This window comes from Solanum tuberosum, unplaced genomic scaffold, assembly GCF_000226075.1.
Source record: "Solanum tuberosum cultivar DM 1-3 516 R44 unplaced genomic scaffold, SolTub_3.0 scf00365, whole genome shotgun sequence".
NCBI classification, from domain to species: Eukaryota; Viridiplantae; Streptophyta; class Magnoliopsida; order Solanales; family Solanaceae; genus Solanum; species Solanum tuberosum.
Window position 1 is genome coordinate 77,835 of NW_006239290.1, and position 20,078 is coordinate 97,912.

Consider the following 20,078-nt stretch of genomic DNA (forward strand, 5'->3'; position numbering starts at 1 on the left):
GGGGGATACAATTGGATAAACAGCATACTGGTTGAAGGGGTTAATAGCACAAAACTAGTGGCGAATAGAAGTTAGAGAATCCAAAAACTCATTAGTCAAGTAGAAGTACTTACAATTCGCCCATACTCATCAGTCCTTTCAATGTGTATTTCCTTTTTCCCGTCCTCACTACGGATGCCTACGAGCTTGCTCTTCTTCTTGTCCATGTTTCGACCACCCCATTCAATATCTTCCTTGAGTGTACCTCGTTCTTGCAAAAGTTTGAGAACCCCTGATAAACCTTTTCCAACTGGAACTTCACGTATCGTATTATCTGGAGTTACTTCCATTTCCTCCTCCTTTACAGAGGGCTCCTCTTCCTTAATTTCCTTCACTTCGGTCCAACCACCATCCTCATTCTTCATTTCTTCATCAGAGGGTTTTGGCAACACGTCTTCCTCCATGAAAACATCATCACTACCAGGTTTTTGTTCCTCTACAAGATCAAACAGGTAATATCAGATAATATCACCCTTGAAAGCCTTTGCCAAGTTCCAGTAAAGACCAAAGTAAAAGTTGCAGTTAATGATAATATAAAAACACAGCAAAAATACAACATTAAAACGTGAAACATGATTGCAAAACTGTGTTATGTCCTTCCAATTCAACCAGATATCCCTGGAGGGATGTCGAGATATATGTTGAATAGGAAATGTGTGACTCTTTTGTCTCAGAATCAATTCCAATGACAAACAAGATTTTTGCTATTGAAAAGCTTTTATTTATTAGACTTTCTGTTGAAGAACTTCTACAAGGTCTTTTTGTTGAAGAACTTATAACAAGGATAACTCTAAATGCTCATCATCACAAAAACACACCCTTAGGCATGGACATGCAAAAAAAGAAAAGAAATTTCCATAAAAACAACACAACTTCTATTCACAAATAAACTGGAGAATATCTATATACTATAAACCTCCAATTTTTTTTACTTTCTTTTCTTAATCATCTAAAATAGGAGTTGGAGTAAGAAGGAAGAGTGACTAATTGTAGAACATTTCAAAATTCTGTTTCAATATTGTACCTGGAGATTAACTGTAATAAGTTTCAGAATTTTGTGTCGATATATCTGGAGACTCAATTGCAATGTGTATCGGTATTTTGTTTCGATGATACCCCATATAACATTACTCCACACCCACAAGGGGGAGAAAAGGGGACTGTTAAATTGAAGGAGTAATTCCGTTCAGTGATTTGCCGACCTCACTATCCAGTGTTCTCTTCCCAACTCACAAATTACTCATAACTGGTAACACTTAAATTGAGCAAGCATACAAACCTATTCCAAAAACATGGCCTATCCACCACATGCAATTGAATAAACCTTTCCCAATTACCTTGAGAAATCGCACATAATAAAATGGCTATTAGCACGATCAGTCAAGCAAATTAAAGAGTATTACCTTCATCAAGCTGAAGCCCCCAGACAAACTCTTCCATCTCTGTGAAGACAACCTTGTTCTCTTGTGCCTCTCCAGATGCAGAACTTGTATTATCCACTGTTGAATCATTTGCACGGGAAGCGGCAAGCGAAGCAATTGACTCTGGAAAGGTTTTGGCAAGGCCCTCTTGCTTTCTCAAAGCAAGCTTTCTGGCTCTTTCTAAGGATTTTCTAAGCTCCTCATCATCATCATCAAATACTGCATCATCTTCCTCTCTCTGATTGTTCTTAGTTTTCTCGGGTCGAAGTGCTTTGGACGCCTCTTCAGCCTTGGCATAAGCAGCTTGGTAAGCATTGCTCCTCATCTCTGTATCTGCTCTCTCCTTTTCTTCCTTAAGGACCTGCCTAGTCTTATCGTTGCGAGAACCAAGATCACTGACACCCAATCCAGCAGATTTGGCCTCCGCTTCAAGGGCATCTAGGTCCATCTTCTCTTTCTTCCTCAGTGATTTTTTCTTTTTGGGCTTCTTAAATTGAACCATTTCCTCTTGAGTATAGTAGTCGGACAATAATTTCCCAGAAGAATTGAGATCTTCCGACCGATTTATTGAGGAAGGCCCCTGAATCCTTCTCCGTAGCTGGCAATCAAAAAAGGTAACTCTGTTAACAAATGTAACCTGACATACAGTCTGGAAACAATACATGATTAGATAGATAAAAATGACTTACCTCCTCCAGTTTCTTCTCTGCATCAATATTGAAACCTCCAGTTGCATCAAGAATAACTCCCTAAAAGAAAATCTAGGGTAAGAAAGACAGATTGGATGTACAAGTCCGTGCTTCTTAAATTGAGGACAAAATGTTTTTAAACAATATTCAGGAAATACAATATTTTCTGAGAATTAAAAAAGAAAAGGGAAACAAAGAGTTAAACCTCCTCTTCTGCCGGGTCATCATATTTTGGTAATATTTTCCTTTCAAAACCAGGTTCATCATTGAACCTACATCCAATCATAATGAGATAAATTAGTCATTCAAACTTTACAAAGAAGTGGTGATTACAGGTATATTAAATCTCACTTGTCATCATAGATCCCTGTTTTATTCTTTGCAGCCTTGTAAGCGTCATCCCTTCGCTTTTGTTCTCCAATTTCCACATTTTCAAGCACATCAACCTCTGGGGTATACAATTCAAGTCACTACAAAATCCGAATCCACAATACTGAAGGCTGAAAGCAGAAACAAAACAAAAGAAAACATGAACATATCACTTATTTGGTTACCTTGATTAACATCATCACCAGCAAGTATGCTCTGATCTTTGAGTGTCAAGACAACAGCCCCACCTTCGACTACTTTGTCAAGCCCATGGAGTACTTTCATCCCACCTAGCTCTTCTGTTGAGAGAAATTAAAGACAAACTTAAGACCATTCTTCAACTATTTCAATTCAGAGAATATAATAAAGCCATTTAACTTCCGTTTCCAAACTGCACAAAAGCCACGTCATATTACATGAAAGGAATGACCTTGGATACTTTCATTTCCCCAATGATGACATCAAAATTTTGGATTTCACATGCAACACCAGTTTGATTAGAGTTGGATGATAAAAGGGACTCCACCAACAATTTTTGTATCATAGGTAGAAGTGAAATCAAACAGACTAAGAATGAAGAGCAGGAAGCTTTGCACCCAAACAAGACAAATGCACCAAGAATATCATTTTTTTCTGTTCCAAAGACAATATATTACGACTTTGATTGAATGTGCATGGTCTTGTAAAACATTTGATTAGAAAGATTAACCAAAAGAAATATTCAGAAAGAAGATCCATACTTGCAGCTAGCCGAGCATTCTCCTCCTCATCACTTTCTTCTCCATTCATTTTGTCCTGCAAGATTGTAATATATCATGAAGACCTGAAGTCAAATCAATCCAATTCCAACAGAAAGAATCACATGCACATCAGCAGACAACCTACCTGCTCTTCAAAAATCTTTGAAAGCTGTAAGGCTTTCTCCTTCTCAGCATTCCTTATCTCCTCGATCTTCCGGCTCTTGCTAACCCACGTCAACACCTCAGAAGCACCTTCTGATTTTTTCTTCAACCTCTCTTCCTTCATCCTGCAGTCATAAGCATTCCTTCAGCCTATAGCTACCAAGTACAACAAACATAACTTATCAAACCACATCTAGATTCTACTGTGTCAAAACATCTTTCAAGAATTCTGTGCATCTAGCAACCAATGTGCATGTACAACTGCCCTGGTTAAATTACTAAACCAGCACCGTACACATCATAGGAGCCAGTGCACACAGCTACAAACCATGTGCTAGCTTAAGACAGATGATAAAACGAATCTCTCAACAAAATAAATACAAATGGATAACCATTAACAGAATGGTAACAATTACAGATTAAATTTACTAAATTAGCACCACTATTGTCGCCTTTCTCTGGTTCGTTTCTAGTTAAAGTTACATTGTTAATGTTAATAACATCATGACCACCAGACGGGTGGATACCATCATTATCACTATTGTTGAAATGTGTGACAATCTAACATAAAGGCTTAAACCGTAGGGAGAGCACACTTTTATTTGTACAATTATGTCCTCAACGCAATTCTCATGTTTTACTTGGACAGCCTGAAAAGAAGCATGCCTCACTCAAGACAATCTTAAGAGAAGAAGATTCCAACTGGTCAATAGGTGTTACATGTGTCAGTCAACATCAGAAAGCATCAACCACCTCATGCTTCACCGCCCTTTTTTTTTTTTGATAACCGAGAAATCCGTCTGTGACCCGCCCTTTGGACCAATCACAGACTTCTAAACTCGGTAAATAATGGGCCCGCCCCTCTACCCTTCTCCACTTAAATACCAGGCTTCGCTTTGCATGGTGTGGTGCTTGAACTTGCGACCTAAGCCACAAATCCTCCACCTTTTGCCACTCGAGCTAGGCCTTGGGGGCATGCTTCACCGCCGTTTTGGAACATGTTCCTAGCCCTTTTTGGTTTAAACTGGTCAGTGCCCTTCAATATCAAAGATGCTTACACTACTTGGAGCTCTATGGAAAATAGACAGTATAGGATGCTTCAGAATTAGTTCAGCTTATAAGCTACTCAATAAAGTCCTTCAACAGATGAACAACTGGCCTTGGAAGAACATATAGAAAGTTAAAATACCCTATAGAGTAGCATGTTTCAACTGGTTGTTAGCCCGGGAAGTGGTGTTGACACATGATGACTTTAGCAAGAGAAATTTCAACATATGCTCAAAGTGCTACATGTATGCTAAAGAAACTGAGACAGCCAGCCATCTATTCCAAAATTGTAGGATCACTGACATGCTATGGAAGATCTTCATTAGTCTCACAGATATTGTTTGGACAATGGCAAGAAAGATTATTGAGGTCTTGCTCAGCTGGGAAAAAGCAAGTACAAGATTGACACAGAAAGATGGATGGAGGTTTGTCCCAGCCTGCATTTGGTGGACAATCTAGGAAGAGAGAAATTCGAGATATTTTTAAGTTGAACTGCTTTAGATATTTTCTATTTTTTGAGCTAACTAGAGATACATAGAAGGTACTGCTTCAGTGATAGAAGCCTTTGTTTTTTGATAGGTTGACGAAGCAGTTTGTTCTTCTTTTTCACATGTAAAATATGGTTTCAGCACAACCTAGGTGTTGTATGGATAAATATATACAAATTGTTACCTTCTCAAAAAAAAACTAACATAGAAAAGTAGCAACTCTTTCTCTTTTCCTTTCTTATTATAAGATATTAGCTGAAATCAATTGAATGGTAAATGGTGTATTCAATTAAAACAATACAGTACGATACAATAGAACACACTACAATACAATATGATATATTATGAAACAATATAGTAGGATACAAGATAACACAATACAATATGACACATTATGAAATAAAAGAGCCAGTAAAAAATGGGTTACTTACTTCAGAATGCGTTCCTCCAGCTCTGAAGCAGCAGCAGCAGATTGTGATCCACCTGTTTCAACTGCATTGTTATGTGACCTCTCCTCATCTTCATGAGAAACAACAATTTCCTGCTTAGCTGAATCGCGATAATCAGAATCCTCATCCTTCCGCCTGTCCTTGTCCTTACTCCTATCATGACTCTCATCTCGCTGCCTACGGCTGCTCCTATCTTTGTCTCTTGACCTTTCCTTATCATCCTCAGCCACTTCCTTCCCCTTCTCTTTAGCTCTTTCTCTCCCCTTCTCCTTCTCAGCTCCATCTCTACTACCTCTTTCTTTTTCCTTTTTCCTCTCTCTTACCTTCTCACTATCCTTATCCTTGCTGCTCCTCACCCGGTCAGTATCCCGATCTCGTTCCTTATCTCTTCCCCGTTCACTATCCCTCTCCCGGTCAGTATCCCGATCTCGTTCCTTATCTCTTCCCCGTTCAGTATCTCTTTCCCGGTCTTTTCCACGATCTCTACGATCTTCCTTCCTTCTATCACGAGTTGACGAACGATCCTTCTCCAACTCTTTACTCTTCTCCCGATCTCTTTTATGTTCTTTCTCTTCTCTTCGACCACTACTACTTTTCCTATCCTTATCCTTACTGCTTCGATGCTTACTTGAAGAATCCTTAGATTTATCATACCCGCTTTCTTCCATATCATCCTCCCACCTCTCTGAATCAACACTTCTTTCACGTCCATCTATCTCCATCATTCCCATGGCAGGCACACCGCCGGGCAGCTCTAGGTAAAGTAAAGCAGGTGAACAGGGAAAAATTGGCACACACCGCCGTGAGATGGAGGTATACCGGCAGAGGAAGGCTTTAGGGTAAGGTAGCTAAAGCCCCAAAATATCTATGTAGTTCAATTTTACAATTTTGAATATACAAATAGACCCTTACCGTAAATTTGAACGAGTAGACACACAGGGATATAACACATAAATAGGATCTAAACTTGGCTTCAAATTATAACTTTGACCTCAAATTTTCAAAGTGCACAAGCAAGCACTTTAACTATCCAACTTTTAAATAAATAAACACTTGAGTTTCACCTGGCAAAAAGCGTGATGTGCACTCATTCTGCGTGCATCAGGAGTAAATTTTGTGGCCCACAACGGTAAAAAATGCCGAAATGACAATTATACCCTTAATAAATCCTTTTTATATATATATCTTTATATTTTCAAATCAAAATTTATTTATTTTCCTCTTCTTTCAAAGCAAGATTTTTTCCTCTCTTTAGTACGATTTCTACTCATTTTTAATGCAAATGACTTCTAATTTTTTTTTCATTGTCAAAAAGAGCTATAACTATAATATGACCCATATGTATAAAGCAATAAAAAAAGAACGAATTTACACTCATAGTGACAAAAAGATTCTACCTTATATCAAAAATAAACTTTCAAAAGGGCAAAATTAAGGTATACATGGACTAAATTGAGGAAGATGAATAGATATACATCAGGGTCAGCAAAAATCTTGAATGATTTTTCCTTTGGTTCACCAGATTTTGGTTGTAATCCCTAGCTAGGGTTTTGAAATTTGGAGAGACAACGAGGTTAAATGAAGTTATCTTTAACCCTTTACCCTTGTATATTAATTGAATTAATTTTATTTTTTTTAGTTCTAAAATCGACGTGTAAAATATTTAATTAGTTGACAGCCATTGAGTGGCTCACTAATACACGTTGGAGCATTTGTATTTCACACTCTTTGGCCGCAAAAATTGAGTGTTTATTTATTTAAAGTTGGATAGTTAAAGTGCTTGTTTGTGCACTTTAAAAGTTTGAGGTCAAAGTTATAATTTGAAGCCAAGTTTAAGGTCATATTTATGTGTTATGCCTATAACTTATATGATTTTGTAGGTATATTATATGACGTAGAATATATGTGTTTACGTATTCAATTATATATAAGTCTAAATTAGCAATTTTTATAGTGAATTTTTAATTTAGATAATATTAAAATTTGCAGAACAAAATTGTCAAGTACAAAAAAAAATTGTTAGAAAGAAAGAAAAACTTCTTAGTCTTCTAAATAAAAATGTTTTAAAATTTTAAATTAAATTACTTAAATTTTGATATTAGTAACATATTTTTTTACCACAATATTAAAGGTAATATATTGTGAATGCGTGTCCAACATCTTATTTATTTAAACTTCAAAAAAAAAATCATCTTTTATATAATTACATCTATCGGATAAGTCATGTAATAATTCAGAATAAGGTTAAGAAAACGTCATATGTAAGTATATTTGCGTAGGATATATAAAAAATTAAGTAAAAAAATGTCTATTTTTAGCAACTCTTATATAAGAAAAAAACAAAGACATGTAAGCTAATATTGAGAGAATCGAATTTGAGATGATATATTCAATCATTCCAACAGAAAACTGTTATACTTTATCCATTTGCAATAGCAAAATTAAAAATTTCGTTTTAGATGAATTAAGTAATTCAATTGATGTCATCAAATTTAAGCAATTTATGAAAAATTACCGTGCATTATTAATCTTTTGTGTCGTGGCACTCTGAAAACACATACAAATGCACAATAACTAAAAAAAAAATTATAAATAAATATCTGAAAATTACTTACAAAATATAAATAGTCTCTTAAGTGTCAGTTTGTCAACATAGTTACTACTATTGTAATGGATCAAAGTGGTAATCCCAGATATAATTACATCATGATGTAAATAGTAAAAAATGAGAATAACTACCAAGCTGATAGCGGTCATACATCACTTGAGTGTATCATAATGAAGATATGCATTTTGTTATTTTTGTTATCAAAATGCAAAAACTCCTATTTTTTGTATTTACATTTTGTTGCCCAGATATTGTTTGATGATATATATCTCTTTCTTATATCATTTCACTGTGTCCTATTTCCTTGGAAGTCACGTGATAAGTATTTTTCTTAGTTTTATTCTTAATATGCGTGATACTTATGATTAAAAAATATATGCCAAAATTAAAATTTTAAAGTTTATTTGCCTACCAACTTATCAAATATATTTTTGTTAGGTTAGTGTCAAAGTAAAGAAAAAAAAGTTGTTGGATAAAAAGTAATGCATCTTATGGTTTGATTTCGCTAGAGAAGAAATTCTATTGAGTATTTTTATAAATAAATCATTGTAAGATATTACTGCTCAATTAAAGATTTTTTTTTTGATATATTTGCAATTGAGAACCAAACCCAAATATGAGTTGGAATTTGAGTTGGTTATGTCTGGTCTGCGAAGAACAGTCAAAGAAATTTTCACTTCTTCAATTAAGGTCATTCTAGTTCGATAGACTGATAACTTTTGCATGAAGATAATCTTGTATTTCGAATACTTCAAAGCAACACTCTCACTATGGAAATATGAAAAGGCTTAGTATCAACTCATGTGCCTCTGTTTGGATCGTTGTTACCCATTGTATTGTATTGTATCGTTACCATTACTACAATGTTTGTTTTGATTGTTACTTAACATGTATTGTATTATTAAATTTCATTGTTACGTAACAATGAAAACCCCCATTTTATGGAATAAGCGATTTGGTGTGTTCCCATTGTTACTTAATTTCTTTTTTCAATTATATCATGGCATAATATTTCACAATACTTTTTTACCCTTTACCATATATTATTTAATTCTAGTCGAACCTCATACCCTGGAATAATTAAGGATATTTTAGTAAATTTATAAATTACAATACAGTACGATACAGTCAAACTAAACAATAAAAATGTTATTAAACAACAACAAATAATACAGTCTAGCCAAATATTGTATCTACCATACAGAACAGTACAATAGAGAATAATACAATACAGTACATTATGAAACAATGGGTAACAATGATTCAAACAGAGTGTAAGGATGTTATCTTCCTGATGTATCAATTCTTGGTATATAATGTTGGTTTAGATTGAGATGCCCACCTTTTGATTCGGGGCTACAATTTTCTCTTTCTGTCAAAAAACAAAATTTGTTTCTAGCAAAACATCGTACTGCTTCCTTAATTCATCAATTCTCATAAGGATATGAGATTCGTTACAAATCACTAGACCTCTTTTTAAGAATCAAATAGGAAAAATGATGTGACTCAACAAATTAAGGCCCTACATTTATTGGAAACAACGATAATTTTTAAAAATTACATAATATAGTGATGGTTTGAAATTTTATAGTAGATATGTGTAAATATATCTATTATCTGTGAGGATCTATACAATTAGACAGATATTTTTGTATACACACAAATATAATATATTTCACTATTGTTATGCGTATGAATATAATGTATTCCGCTATAAAAATATCGTATACACATGAATACACTTATTATGTACACAGATATAATGTATTTTACCATTATTACAATGTATTCTGGTACATTTTGTAATTAAGCAAAATTCACTATGTTTTGTAAATCTAAGCACAAATAACACTATAATTTCCATCTTTTTATGGGAAATTACTTTTAGTAGCTAATTTTTACTCCCTTGTTACTTTATATAGTGGTACTTTTATGTAACTTTGCAAGTAACACATAAAAAAAGTACGGAAAGGAAATACAATAGTGACGAAGTCATGCCGAAAACAATGGAGAAAAGAAACAATAACTAGTACATAAAAGGTTAAAAATATAATAATGGACATTTTGCACCAGACTAATTTCATATATCTCAGGAGCTGCTGTTTTCAATAAATGTACAGGATACAGGAAAAGAAATCAACACTTTACTCTTTGAATGTTTGAAAAAAAAAAAAAAAAAAGTCAATCTATGTGTATAGTTACCCTTTCAAAAGTACACATCTGAAGTAAAAGTATATAGGATATGAACCAGAACAAAACTGGAAAAATGGATTCTAATGAAAGTATAGGACATGCCTTCAAGTCACAAATTATCTTCATTTTCAATCATATCGCGGACCTCACTAACGACTACATAGGCTTTGTGGCCGCCAATTACTTCCGCTTGTTTCTTCCCATCCCTCCATAACTACAGAGAAATCACATTTACACTATGTTTTTACCATGAAAAGAGTAAAAGAATAGAAGCTAAAAACATCTAAGAGCAAAATTAGCTGTCGAGAAGCTAAATAGGTAGTGTTTGTTACCTGTATGGTCGGCATTTTCTGTTTAGGTTTCGTCACCACATGTATTTGGACACATGAAAAGGTAGAATTCACATCGTTAAATGTATACCAAGAAATTCAAACCACAACAGTGCCCTTAACTAATCAAATAACAACAATACTACTTTCAGAAAGAAAAAAACAACAGCATTTTATTTAAGAAAAAGAGTGTTTCAAGTAGCAACGCGTATTTTAGCAAGTAAAGGAGACTTGTGCATCGTATGACTGCTGCATGTTAGCTGTACATATGAAGTTAATGTTTATTATGGGGTGAAATCATCTCTCCTGCTCTGCCGGATGGCCCAAAAATGAAAGGCCTAGTTAAACGACCAAGGGATAAAGCTATACTTCGGAAATCATGTGCATGTCCAACATTTTTTTTTCCGATAACCGTGGTGTCCAGATAACTCTGTCCACCTAGACAAGGCTGAGACAAATGGGAAGAAATCACCTATAGTGTTTTGGTCTCTGCTGGGGGATTTGAACCTGAGACCTCATGATTCTTAATTCATTTCATTGACCACTAGGCCACATCCTTGGTGCAGCACGCCCGACATTTTCTAAACACACTTCTTAAACTTTCAGAGCCAACCATGCCCTATCATCCTATTTATGATTCTCTAGCCATTGTCTGCATCAATTCATACTACTGATTCACAAAAAAAAAGTACCACATCTATTGTGCGGGTAACCTATGTACTCCTATGCAATTATACTGCAATTTTATCAACTTTCAGAAAAGAATATCAGGTTAGGTATCCGACCTGAAAGATAGCATGAACTGATCGGATACAATGCACCACTCGTTGGATTAATTGAAGTGCATGCAAGTTGGCTTGACCCTACTGTTACTTGAAGAAAAATTACTATAGGATTGGTTTACCTATCATTGACAAGTCTGGAAAGGAATAAGAATTTTTATGCTTTCATCAGAGGATGTTGCAAAGATGATGTTACAATAGCCTCGAGTGCTTAAGATAATGATTTTATAAGTTTTACATGTTTAGCAGTTAACAATCACATAGCAAAAAGACATTAAACATATGGAAGATGTTGGGAGAAAGAAACCCTTACAGTTACTCCAGCGCGAACCACAAGCTTGTGTGGAACATTATTGACATCAACAGAGTAAAAGCGTGTTCTGGGACATTAAGATAGTAAAAGATCTGGATCAGTACCCAAATTCAACTAAAACTCTTCGCGCTAAAGAAATTGATGCACAATGCATTCCTAAGTACACACAAGCAACTTCCTGCTGCAATCTATAGTTATTAATTGATTCTTGTAATCTACTTTCAGGAGTAACAGCGACCATCTAATCCAGTTTATGAACTCTAGCAATTTTAGTGTCCTCAAACCTTCCCTGCTAGCTAAATCACGGGGACTAATTCTGATAACATGCCAAAAGGTCTCGTCTGTTAATCAGAGAGCTCCTGGACTGTCTTTCCCATACATAAGAACTGTTCACCAATCTATTATTGGGTCTTTCGGGAAGTAAATAAAGAACTACAAAATTCAGAGTACCTAACCCTTCTCAAAATGCTTATGAGATATGAGTAGTCTCTAAACAAATAAATTTCACAAGAATCCAAAGTTTTGAATTATCTCTGACAGATATAGAAAAGTTTGAAGAGTAGTGCGGAAGTTGATCAGGGAGTAGCACAAATGCTGCTTGCAAATCCTATACGAACCAACAGTAAGTGCAACTAAAGTAGACACTTAAGGCGTAGAGAAAGCTTTTTATTGCAATGTGTTATATCTGAAGGGAAATGCAAGAGAGCACAACCTTGGGAAGTAGTCAGCAGCCAATTTTTCCAATTTTGGTTTCAAGTATATGCATTTGCGGCACCAGTTTGCCATCCTGCAGATTCAAAGAGCTTTATACATCAACTAAACACCAAATTACAACAACAACAACCCAGTGTCATCCCATAAGCTCATCCACGAGATAACCTACAGAACTTCAGCTTCTATCTTTGAGGTCATGGTAAAATGATCCACTAGGAAACAAGAGCCGTCATCTAATCAAATTAAATGATAACCATATGAACAATTAGAGGACAATAAGATTAAAATCAAGAGACACATGGAGATGGCAAATCAAATGACTTCCTAGGAAAGAACATTGGTACTAAATTTCAAATATGTAACCTTACAAGAAACTCTTGCATCTGCGTATAAAACATAATCAGAACTAAGTCGCTAAGAAAATTGAGCACTTTCATTGCATGTCATCGCTCAATAATTGGTATTTTCCTATATGCTTTCTAGATGTCAGCACTTTCTATTGAGTTATCTGTTTCAAATGGGCCTAGTGACTATACACTGCAATCACTGTAAATGAGCCAAACAAGGCATACATGTAAACTTATTGTTAACACTATGGATTACCTCATCTTACTTACTATAATATATAGACATTATCATTAAGCTCGTTACACTAGGAACTGCTTCGTTAACTAGGAATTGATCTGTTAAGCTCGATACACAAGGAACTGGTCCGTTAAGCTCGTTACACTAGGAACTGATTCATTAAGCTCATTACACTAGGAACTGATTGTTAACACTCTGGATTACCTCATCTTACTTACTATAATATATTAGACATGATCATTAAGCTCGTTACACTAGGAATTGATCCGTTAAGCTCGTTACACTAGGAATTGATCTATTAAGCTCGTTACACTAGGAACTGATTCATTAAGCTCATTGCACTAGGAACTCATCCATTAAGCTCATTGCACTAGGAACTCATCCGTTAAGCTCATTACACTAGGAGCTGATCTGTTAAGCTCATGACACTAGGAACTGATCCGTTAAGCTCGTTACACTAGGAACTGATCCATTCAGCTCGTTACACTAGGAACTGATCCGTTAAGCTGTTACACTAAGAACTGATTTGTTAAACTAGTTACACTATTCATATCAACCTAGAGGAACTAGACATCTCATAATAGAGGGACATGTGACATTTCACCATTTACAGAGATCTCATTGAAGCACTCTTATGCTCAAACCATTCAGCCGTAATCACTGTTTTATCAATATAAGATGGCAAAAAACCAAATAATAACAAAATAAACACACCATTTCTCATTCTTTGGTACAGAAGACAACTAACAAATCATAAACCAACAACAACCACAAAGTGGGGTTTTGGAGAGGTAGGTGTAGACAAACCTTACCCCTACCTAAAAAAGGTAGAGAGACTGTTTCCAATACACTCGAGAAAAAACAGTTCAAAGCAATATAAAAAGCATGACCAAACATTCTGAGAGCAATACTACAACTACTACTGATAGAGTGAAAAATCATAAACCAGCTAAAAAAAAAAAAACACACAACTTTATAAACCCCTTTTCTCTATATCTAATTTAAAGATGACCCTTTTAATTATTCAACATATTCCAACAAGAAAAATACAATCTTGGAACAAAAACGCACCATAGAATCACAACAGATTCATCAAGCTGTTGTGCTTCAGCTATGACTCGATCAAATTGGGGTTCATCAGAAACGGGTTGTAGCTCAATTGAAGCAGGTGAATCATCAAGATCTTGTACAGAACTTTCTCCATCATGATTTTCCAAAACCTGAACTCTCACCTTAAAATCCAAGTGAATTCTTGAACAATTTAGGGAAATTGGTGCTATATGTACCAATTTTGAAGCTTTAAAAGATGAAATGGACGATGGGTTTGATTTTCTTGCGAATAATTGTTGAATAACTGGAGAGAATTGTATTGAGCTAGACATTACTTTACTGTTCGATAAAGCTAAACAGCGTTGACGGCTCTTGTAGTGGTTATTGGGGCACAGAGAAAAATGACCAAAAAAATCAAAAAATTGGGGGTGTTCGAGTTAATTTACGTGCATTTTAATTAATTTCAATTAATTTGTGTGTACTTCGATTAATTTTATATGGTATGTGTTACGTTCCACTAGCTATAGATATCAGGTAATTCTGTCCATCAAGACTAGGACGGATGTGGATAAATTTGCTGAAATTTGAACCTGAAATCTCATGAAATATATCGAGGCTCGAATACAAATATGAACTAAAAAACAAGAACTCACATGTATAGGTATAATTTTTGTAGTTCTCCAATTATTTTTAAGGTATAATGAGATGACATCTCCAAAATTTATATGTCACATCGACGTTGAGTGTTCACGATATGTAATAAATGAGTTGAAATGTTTAGTTGGTAGAATGTACGCAGACATTATCATTACCTTGTGGAGGTAGAGATGTTGTTTCCGAAAGACACTCGGCTCAAGATCCCAAGACTGAATTAGTAAAAAAGAAAATGAAGCAATCTATATATAGCCATATGCTTTGAGTAACATGCAATCAATATGACATAAAGTTTCTTCTCTAAAAGACAAAAAAATGATTGCATCAAAATCACAAGTCTGAGACTAAGAGCAGAACACACTGAGAAAATGAAATTTTGTTAAATCTAAGACTCGAAAACATCTATAATGGCCATTGTATTGCCAATTTTCTTCACTCATAAGCTGTGGATGATTTTGGAGAGAGCTGAGTAGGATCCAATAACTGCTGATATGCTGCCTATTATGATGATAAGTATACATGTTACTACCTGCATAACAAAAAAAAAAGGCGAATTTAGGACGGGTTCAGTAGTACAACTGTAACGCAAAAGGATTTGGAAAGTATACATATATATAACGAAGATCACGTTCATTTGAACCTACTGACTATCGAAACAACAAATGGTTTGAGATAGATATAGGGTGTGTTTGGTATAGAGGAAAACTTTTTCCGTGGAAAACATTTTCCTTCATACCGGACACGCCCATAGAGAAACTTCTCTTGTACCTGAATGGGGCTTGTTTTTCCCTTCAAAATTCTCAAGAAGCAAGCACAAGGTAGAATCAATGTCTGAAATATAAGAAAAGATCATATATATTAGTACAAGTCAATAAATGGAAACAGAAAATCGATCTATTTAACGAAAACATAGAACTGGTATGAAGGACTCACAACGAGCATCGTGAAAAATGATCCGATCAACGCCATCACAAATCCTGCAGGAGAATCAGTAGATAAGATTGATACTTTTTTTCTTTTTGAGGGCAAGAACACAATGTTAATAAGTACATTATAGCAGCTTAACTTACCGAAAAATGGAATTTTAAGAGCCACGAATAATGTGGACATCACCAGTGCTGTTCTAATGAGGATACTGTACATGTGAGATTTGGTGTGGTTTGATGGTATCAACTCCTCTAAACTCATAGCCACTGGGGCCATAGTCAATGCATATTTTGTGAATGGATTAACGATCTGCAAATGAAGCAGACGATTTTGTCATTACGTGTACAAATGGTTGTATCAAGGAGAGAATTCGATCAATCATGTTTCACTTACCGTGGTCCAAAAAGCAATCTTTGAGGCAACTAAATCTGTAGGCAAGTTTAGAGTAAACTGGGATTCAGCTGAGTCCCCAAACATCATGTATCCCATAACAGCTGCTCCGGCATACAACGCAGTCACAATAGCGAAACTGCATCCAAATTGTATCCACATTCACAATGAACATATCAGAAAAGCAGGATTTGTTATCTAAGGAAATTCAGAATGTAGACGCGGATAAGCTCTATAAATAGCTCAACCTTGGTGTTGTTTTGATGTGTGAATATATTTACCTGGTAAAGAGGACAGCAGGGAATTGGCTACGTTTCTCCAATGATGTGTATATATTGGGAAACACTGCATGCCCGGAGTAACAATATCCATAAAGTCCAATAGCAACAGGAAGACTAGAAAGATTCAGAACAGTTTCTTTGCTTTGAGTGCCAACGTGATCGACTAAACCAAGCCAGTACAAGCAAATGACAACCATCACAGAAGCAATAACTCCTCCAGCTGAAAATTATAGACATCCAATTCAGAATTTTCATTGTCCAACAATTTGTTTTTTTTTGGTACTTCAGAGATGAAGCTCTTCTAATAGGATGTTAGCTACTAACCTGATATGTAACTAAGAACAGTGAGGTCTCGCAGCCAAACGGTAGGAAGAACAGCTAGGGTGGTTACCAAAGCAAAGAGATGCCGTGCATCTAATTGGTAGCCTCCTAAATTCAAGTGTGCATTTGGAAATAAAGCCGATAGGTTATCTCCCTCCAAAATTATGTATTCAACACAACAGGACTGCAAATGAAGGACAAAATTAATGAAGCATATACCAGGATGAGGCACAATGTTGGAAATTAATAAGCCGAAGGATATTATAAACAACGTGTAGGCAACATAAACTTACATATAACTCCACGTACAAAATTATCTGCATCCACAAATACACAAAAGAAGAAAAGAATCAGTATCAGGAAGGCCGTGATTCTTGTATACTTATGCTTAAACTGTCAAATATGTACTAACATTATTTATGTACCAGACATGAGATGATTTGCCCAAACAAATGAAAATACGGATTTTTATAACTAAGGTTGAAGTGCAAAGATAACTGACAGTCAATAGAACATACTGATATGATAATTCTTCCAACTGTACCAAAAGCTGCCTGACCAATATCCGGATAAGTCTCAAGCCCTGGTTGGCTGTCTAAGCAGTATCTCAGGAGTATGCCAGTATAGTAAGAAAGCAGACCAAAGATGAACAATAGAGAAAGCCCTGCCCATCCACCTTCCTTCACAGCATAAGGTGTAGAAAGGATTCCTACTCCACATAGAACATTAATTCCTGTATGAAAACAATATGTTCCTATCAAACCTTCAATGAAATATCTGTACGATGGATTACATTATACTGTGTTCAGAGAACTAACCATTTAGGACGCCTTGGCCATAGGAACTTTGACGGGAAACTGGTAATTCATGTGCCACCGATTTCTCATCAGGAAATTTCTTAATGGCAGATCTCCTTGATGGAAGAGGAGGCAGTAAAGTATGAGAGCTACGCCGCTGTGGTGGTTGATCCTCTTCTGCTTGTGATATGAGAGGCTTATGAAGAGAGGGCAACACTTCAGGAGTGTGTCTCCTTGTGAGTGATGAGGCAAGAAATGAGCTGCCTAAACGTGTTAATGAAGGTGTCCCGAGGAAGGTAAGACTTGGCGAGGGCACGCTACTGTATATGTCCATAGATTGCCTACAAGAAGTGTTTCACAAAGATTAGAGGTACGAAATATGAAACAGGAACCAGGAGGAAAGCAAAATGTAACTAGTAATCATTCAAGAACTCGAACAATGATGGCACCTCGATGAGCTTATGAGTCAAAAGATTCATCTTCCGACACAGTTCATAATGGAAAAAGGATCATTCAATGAACAGAGAAACCTCATCATGCTACCAAATTACAACAACTGCAATGACTCAATCCAAACAAGTTGAGGCCAGTTATATGAATCCTCAATGCTCCATTTAAGCCCACATAAGACTAATATTATACAAAATAAGTACTAGAAGTTAAACCCCATTATCCTATCAACGACAACAACATACCCATGAATCCCACAAGTGGGGTCGGGAGAGGATAGAGTGTATGCAAACCTCCCTTGACTCAAGTACAACAAATCAAACGACAGTGAAGAAAACATAGCAACTAACAAGGAAAATCGTGCAGCGCATTCAGAAAAGGCAGAAAAGGAACAGTAACAACAACAATATAGTGCGATAACTGAAACACAATAAACAACATAAAGCCAAATGATTCAAACATCTATTCCAACTCAAGATATTGAAATGAACCAAAAGTAAATCTTTTGAATACCTATAACTCTGAGGCCAAGCAGGGTTATAAGAGCTAGGTTTGCTCTCGAGCCGATCATTATGATTATCATCATCATCATTAGAGTAATTTGAAGAATCAGATTCATTTCCATCTCCATTTTCTTCAGATTTATCCAAATGCTTCTCCTGATGATCATCCTCTTCATCACTCTCTATGTAAAAACTATGATCAGAGACAGAATTCCTCATCTTCTGTCTCTCTTCAATCCTTCAAAAAACTCTGCAAAAACACAAAATCCCCACCCCTTAATCACAAAAATATATCCTCAAAAATACCATTTAGGCTACAAAATCAAACTCTAAATAGAAACTAAATGAACCATCAACTAAAATCTTTACAAGAAAAATGTGGAAAACCCCTTTCCTTCGTCGAAAAATTATACTATACGTACAAATAAGGTAAAAAAACAATCTTTAAGGCTTTCATGTTAGTCATACACGTAAAATTTTTGTAAATCAAGAAAATTAGTGGCACCCCATAAATAAAGAAAGTCCAAGATTTGAAAAAGCTAGAATCTTTTTTATTCCAAAATAAAGATTATGAAAGTAAAAGTCAAGGTCATGACAAAGATTTGATTTTTATTGAAAAATTTCAACTTTCCAAAGACAAATTTAAGAATCAAAAGTATCCCTTTTTCATAAACAAAGAAAAAAAAAGTGAAAAACAGAAACAACTTTCTAATTATTAGAAAAAAAAGAAGAAAAATTCTTACTTTTAGCAATGAATATCAAAAGGGTATTTCTTGTTCTTGCTGAAAAATCTCCAAAGACTTTGGCTTTTTCAAAATTTTGAGCAGACACTGAGATTACTACTATATGATATTCTTGAAATTATATATTTTGAGAGAAAAAAAGAAAGGGAAATTATTGGTGTGTTGTATTATGGTGATTCTTGATCTTTATATATATAATGAGTAGAAGATGATGCCACAAATTATAAATGGGTTATTTATTTCCCTATGACAGCACTGCACATGACCAACTTTTGGTCCGTTCATGGTATTATTTGGTTATGGGATGGGATTGGATGTTCGAATATTTCGTGAGATTATTTTATTATTTTTAAATAGGGAAAAGGATAAATATACTCCGAACTATCAGAAATAGTATGCAGATACCCTCCATCATACTTTTGGGATATTGGTTTTCCTGTCATTCAAAAACTAGAGCACATATACTTTTTATACTAACGGACATACACGTGTCACAATCTTATCCACCGATCTAACATTTATTAAATATCGGATCGACAGATAAGATTGTGTCACGTGTCCCTATTTTGTCTTCCGTTAGAGTGAATGGCATATTTGCTCTAGTTTTTGAACGGCGGGGACACCAATGTCCCAAAAGTATGACAGAGGACATCTGCACACCGTTAGAGTGAAGCACATATTTGCTCTAGTTTTAAATTTTAATTTTTGTATTTGATCTTTGATTTGGTATGAATTTAAGAAAGTAAAAAGGATTTGTTAAAGATTTGTAGTTTTAAATTCAAAATATGTAGAATATATCAAAACATTCTTTAATTTTAGGTGTAATACATAAATATGTCTTTTAACTTTGGTTCAGCTGAGTGTGCAAAAGTAAACATTCAATTGTGTAAAAAATTTAAGAGACACATTCGTCCTACGTGATAATTTTATATCCTATGTGGCATCTTATGTGTATTATGTTACATAGGACATGTGTGTTTACTTGTTCAATTTTGTACAAGTTTAAATGCTTCCTTGTGCACGTTCAAAGTTGG

General features: G+C 35.2%; 3 protein-coding genes across 3 annotated transcripts in view; all 3 read right to left on the reverse strand.

Annotated features, from left to right (window-relative positions):
* Positions 1-6,284, reverse strand: part of LOC102599556 (SART-1 family protein DOT2) — an 8,921-nt gene extending 2,637 nt beyond the window's left edge. The window contains exons 1-9 of the mRNA XM_006361612.2: positions 5,387-6,284; positions 3,404-3,545; positions 3,259-3,313; positions 2,704-2,817; positions 2,501-2,597; positions 2,355-2,421; positions 2,150-2,209; positions 1,443-2,058; positions 114-475 (exon numbers count right to left, since the gene is read on the reverse strand). Coding sequence (XP_006361674.1) covers positions 114-475; positions 1,443-2,058; positions 2,150-2,209; positions 2,355-2,421; positions 2,501-2,597; positions 2,704-2,817; positions 3,259-3,313; positions 3,404-3,545; positions 5,387-6,135 — 2,262 coding nt within the window. The 5' untranslated portion in view covers positions 6,136-6,284. The remainder of the gene's footprint in view (positions 1-113; positions 476-1,442; positions 2,059-2,149; positions 2,210-2,354; positions 2,422-2,500; positions 2,598-2,703; positions 2,818-3,258; positions 3,314-3,403; positions 3,546-5,386) is intronic.
* Positions 6,285-10,053: 3,769 nt separating this feature from the next.
* LOC102599881 (thioredoxin-like 3-2, chloroplastic) lies at positions 10,054-14,379 on the reverse strand. Its single transcript, XM_006361613.2, has 5 exons — positions 14,000-14,379; positions 12,342-12,416; positions 11,630-11,696; positions 10,538-10,555; positions 10,054-10,419 (listed from the first exon to the last, which is right to left on the reverse strand). Exons 1-5 carry the CDS (start codon positions 14,308-14,310, stop codon positions 10,315-10,317), a joined length of 576 nt encoding a protein of 191 aa, XP_006361675.1. The 5' UTR covers positions 14,311-14,379; the 3' UTR covers positions 10,054-10,314.
* Positions 14,380-14,849: 470 nt separating this feature from the next.
* On the reverse strand, positions 14,850-19,226 carry LOC102600215 (vacuolar amino acid transporter 1). Its single transcript, XM_006361614.2, has 12 exons — positions 19,045-19,226; positions 18,312-18,551; positions 17,370-17,689; positions 17,070-17,284; positions 16,845-16,868; positions 16,555-16,735; positions 16,231-16,450; positions 15,953-16,088; positions 15,703-15,868; positions 15,566-15,609; positions 15,401-15,463; positions 14,850-15,161 (listed from the first exon to the last, which is right to left on the reverse strand). The coding sequence occupies exons 2-12, from the start codon at positions 18,518-18,520 to the stop codon at positions 15,069-15,071; spliced, it is 1,671 nt and encodes a 556-aa protein (XP_006361676.1). The 5' UTR covers positions 18,521-18,551; positions 19,045-19,226; the 3' UTR covers positions 14,850-15,068.
* Positions 19,227-20,078: the final 852 nt, after the last annotated feature.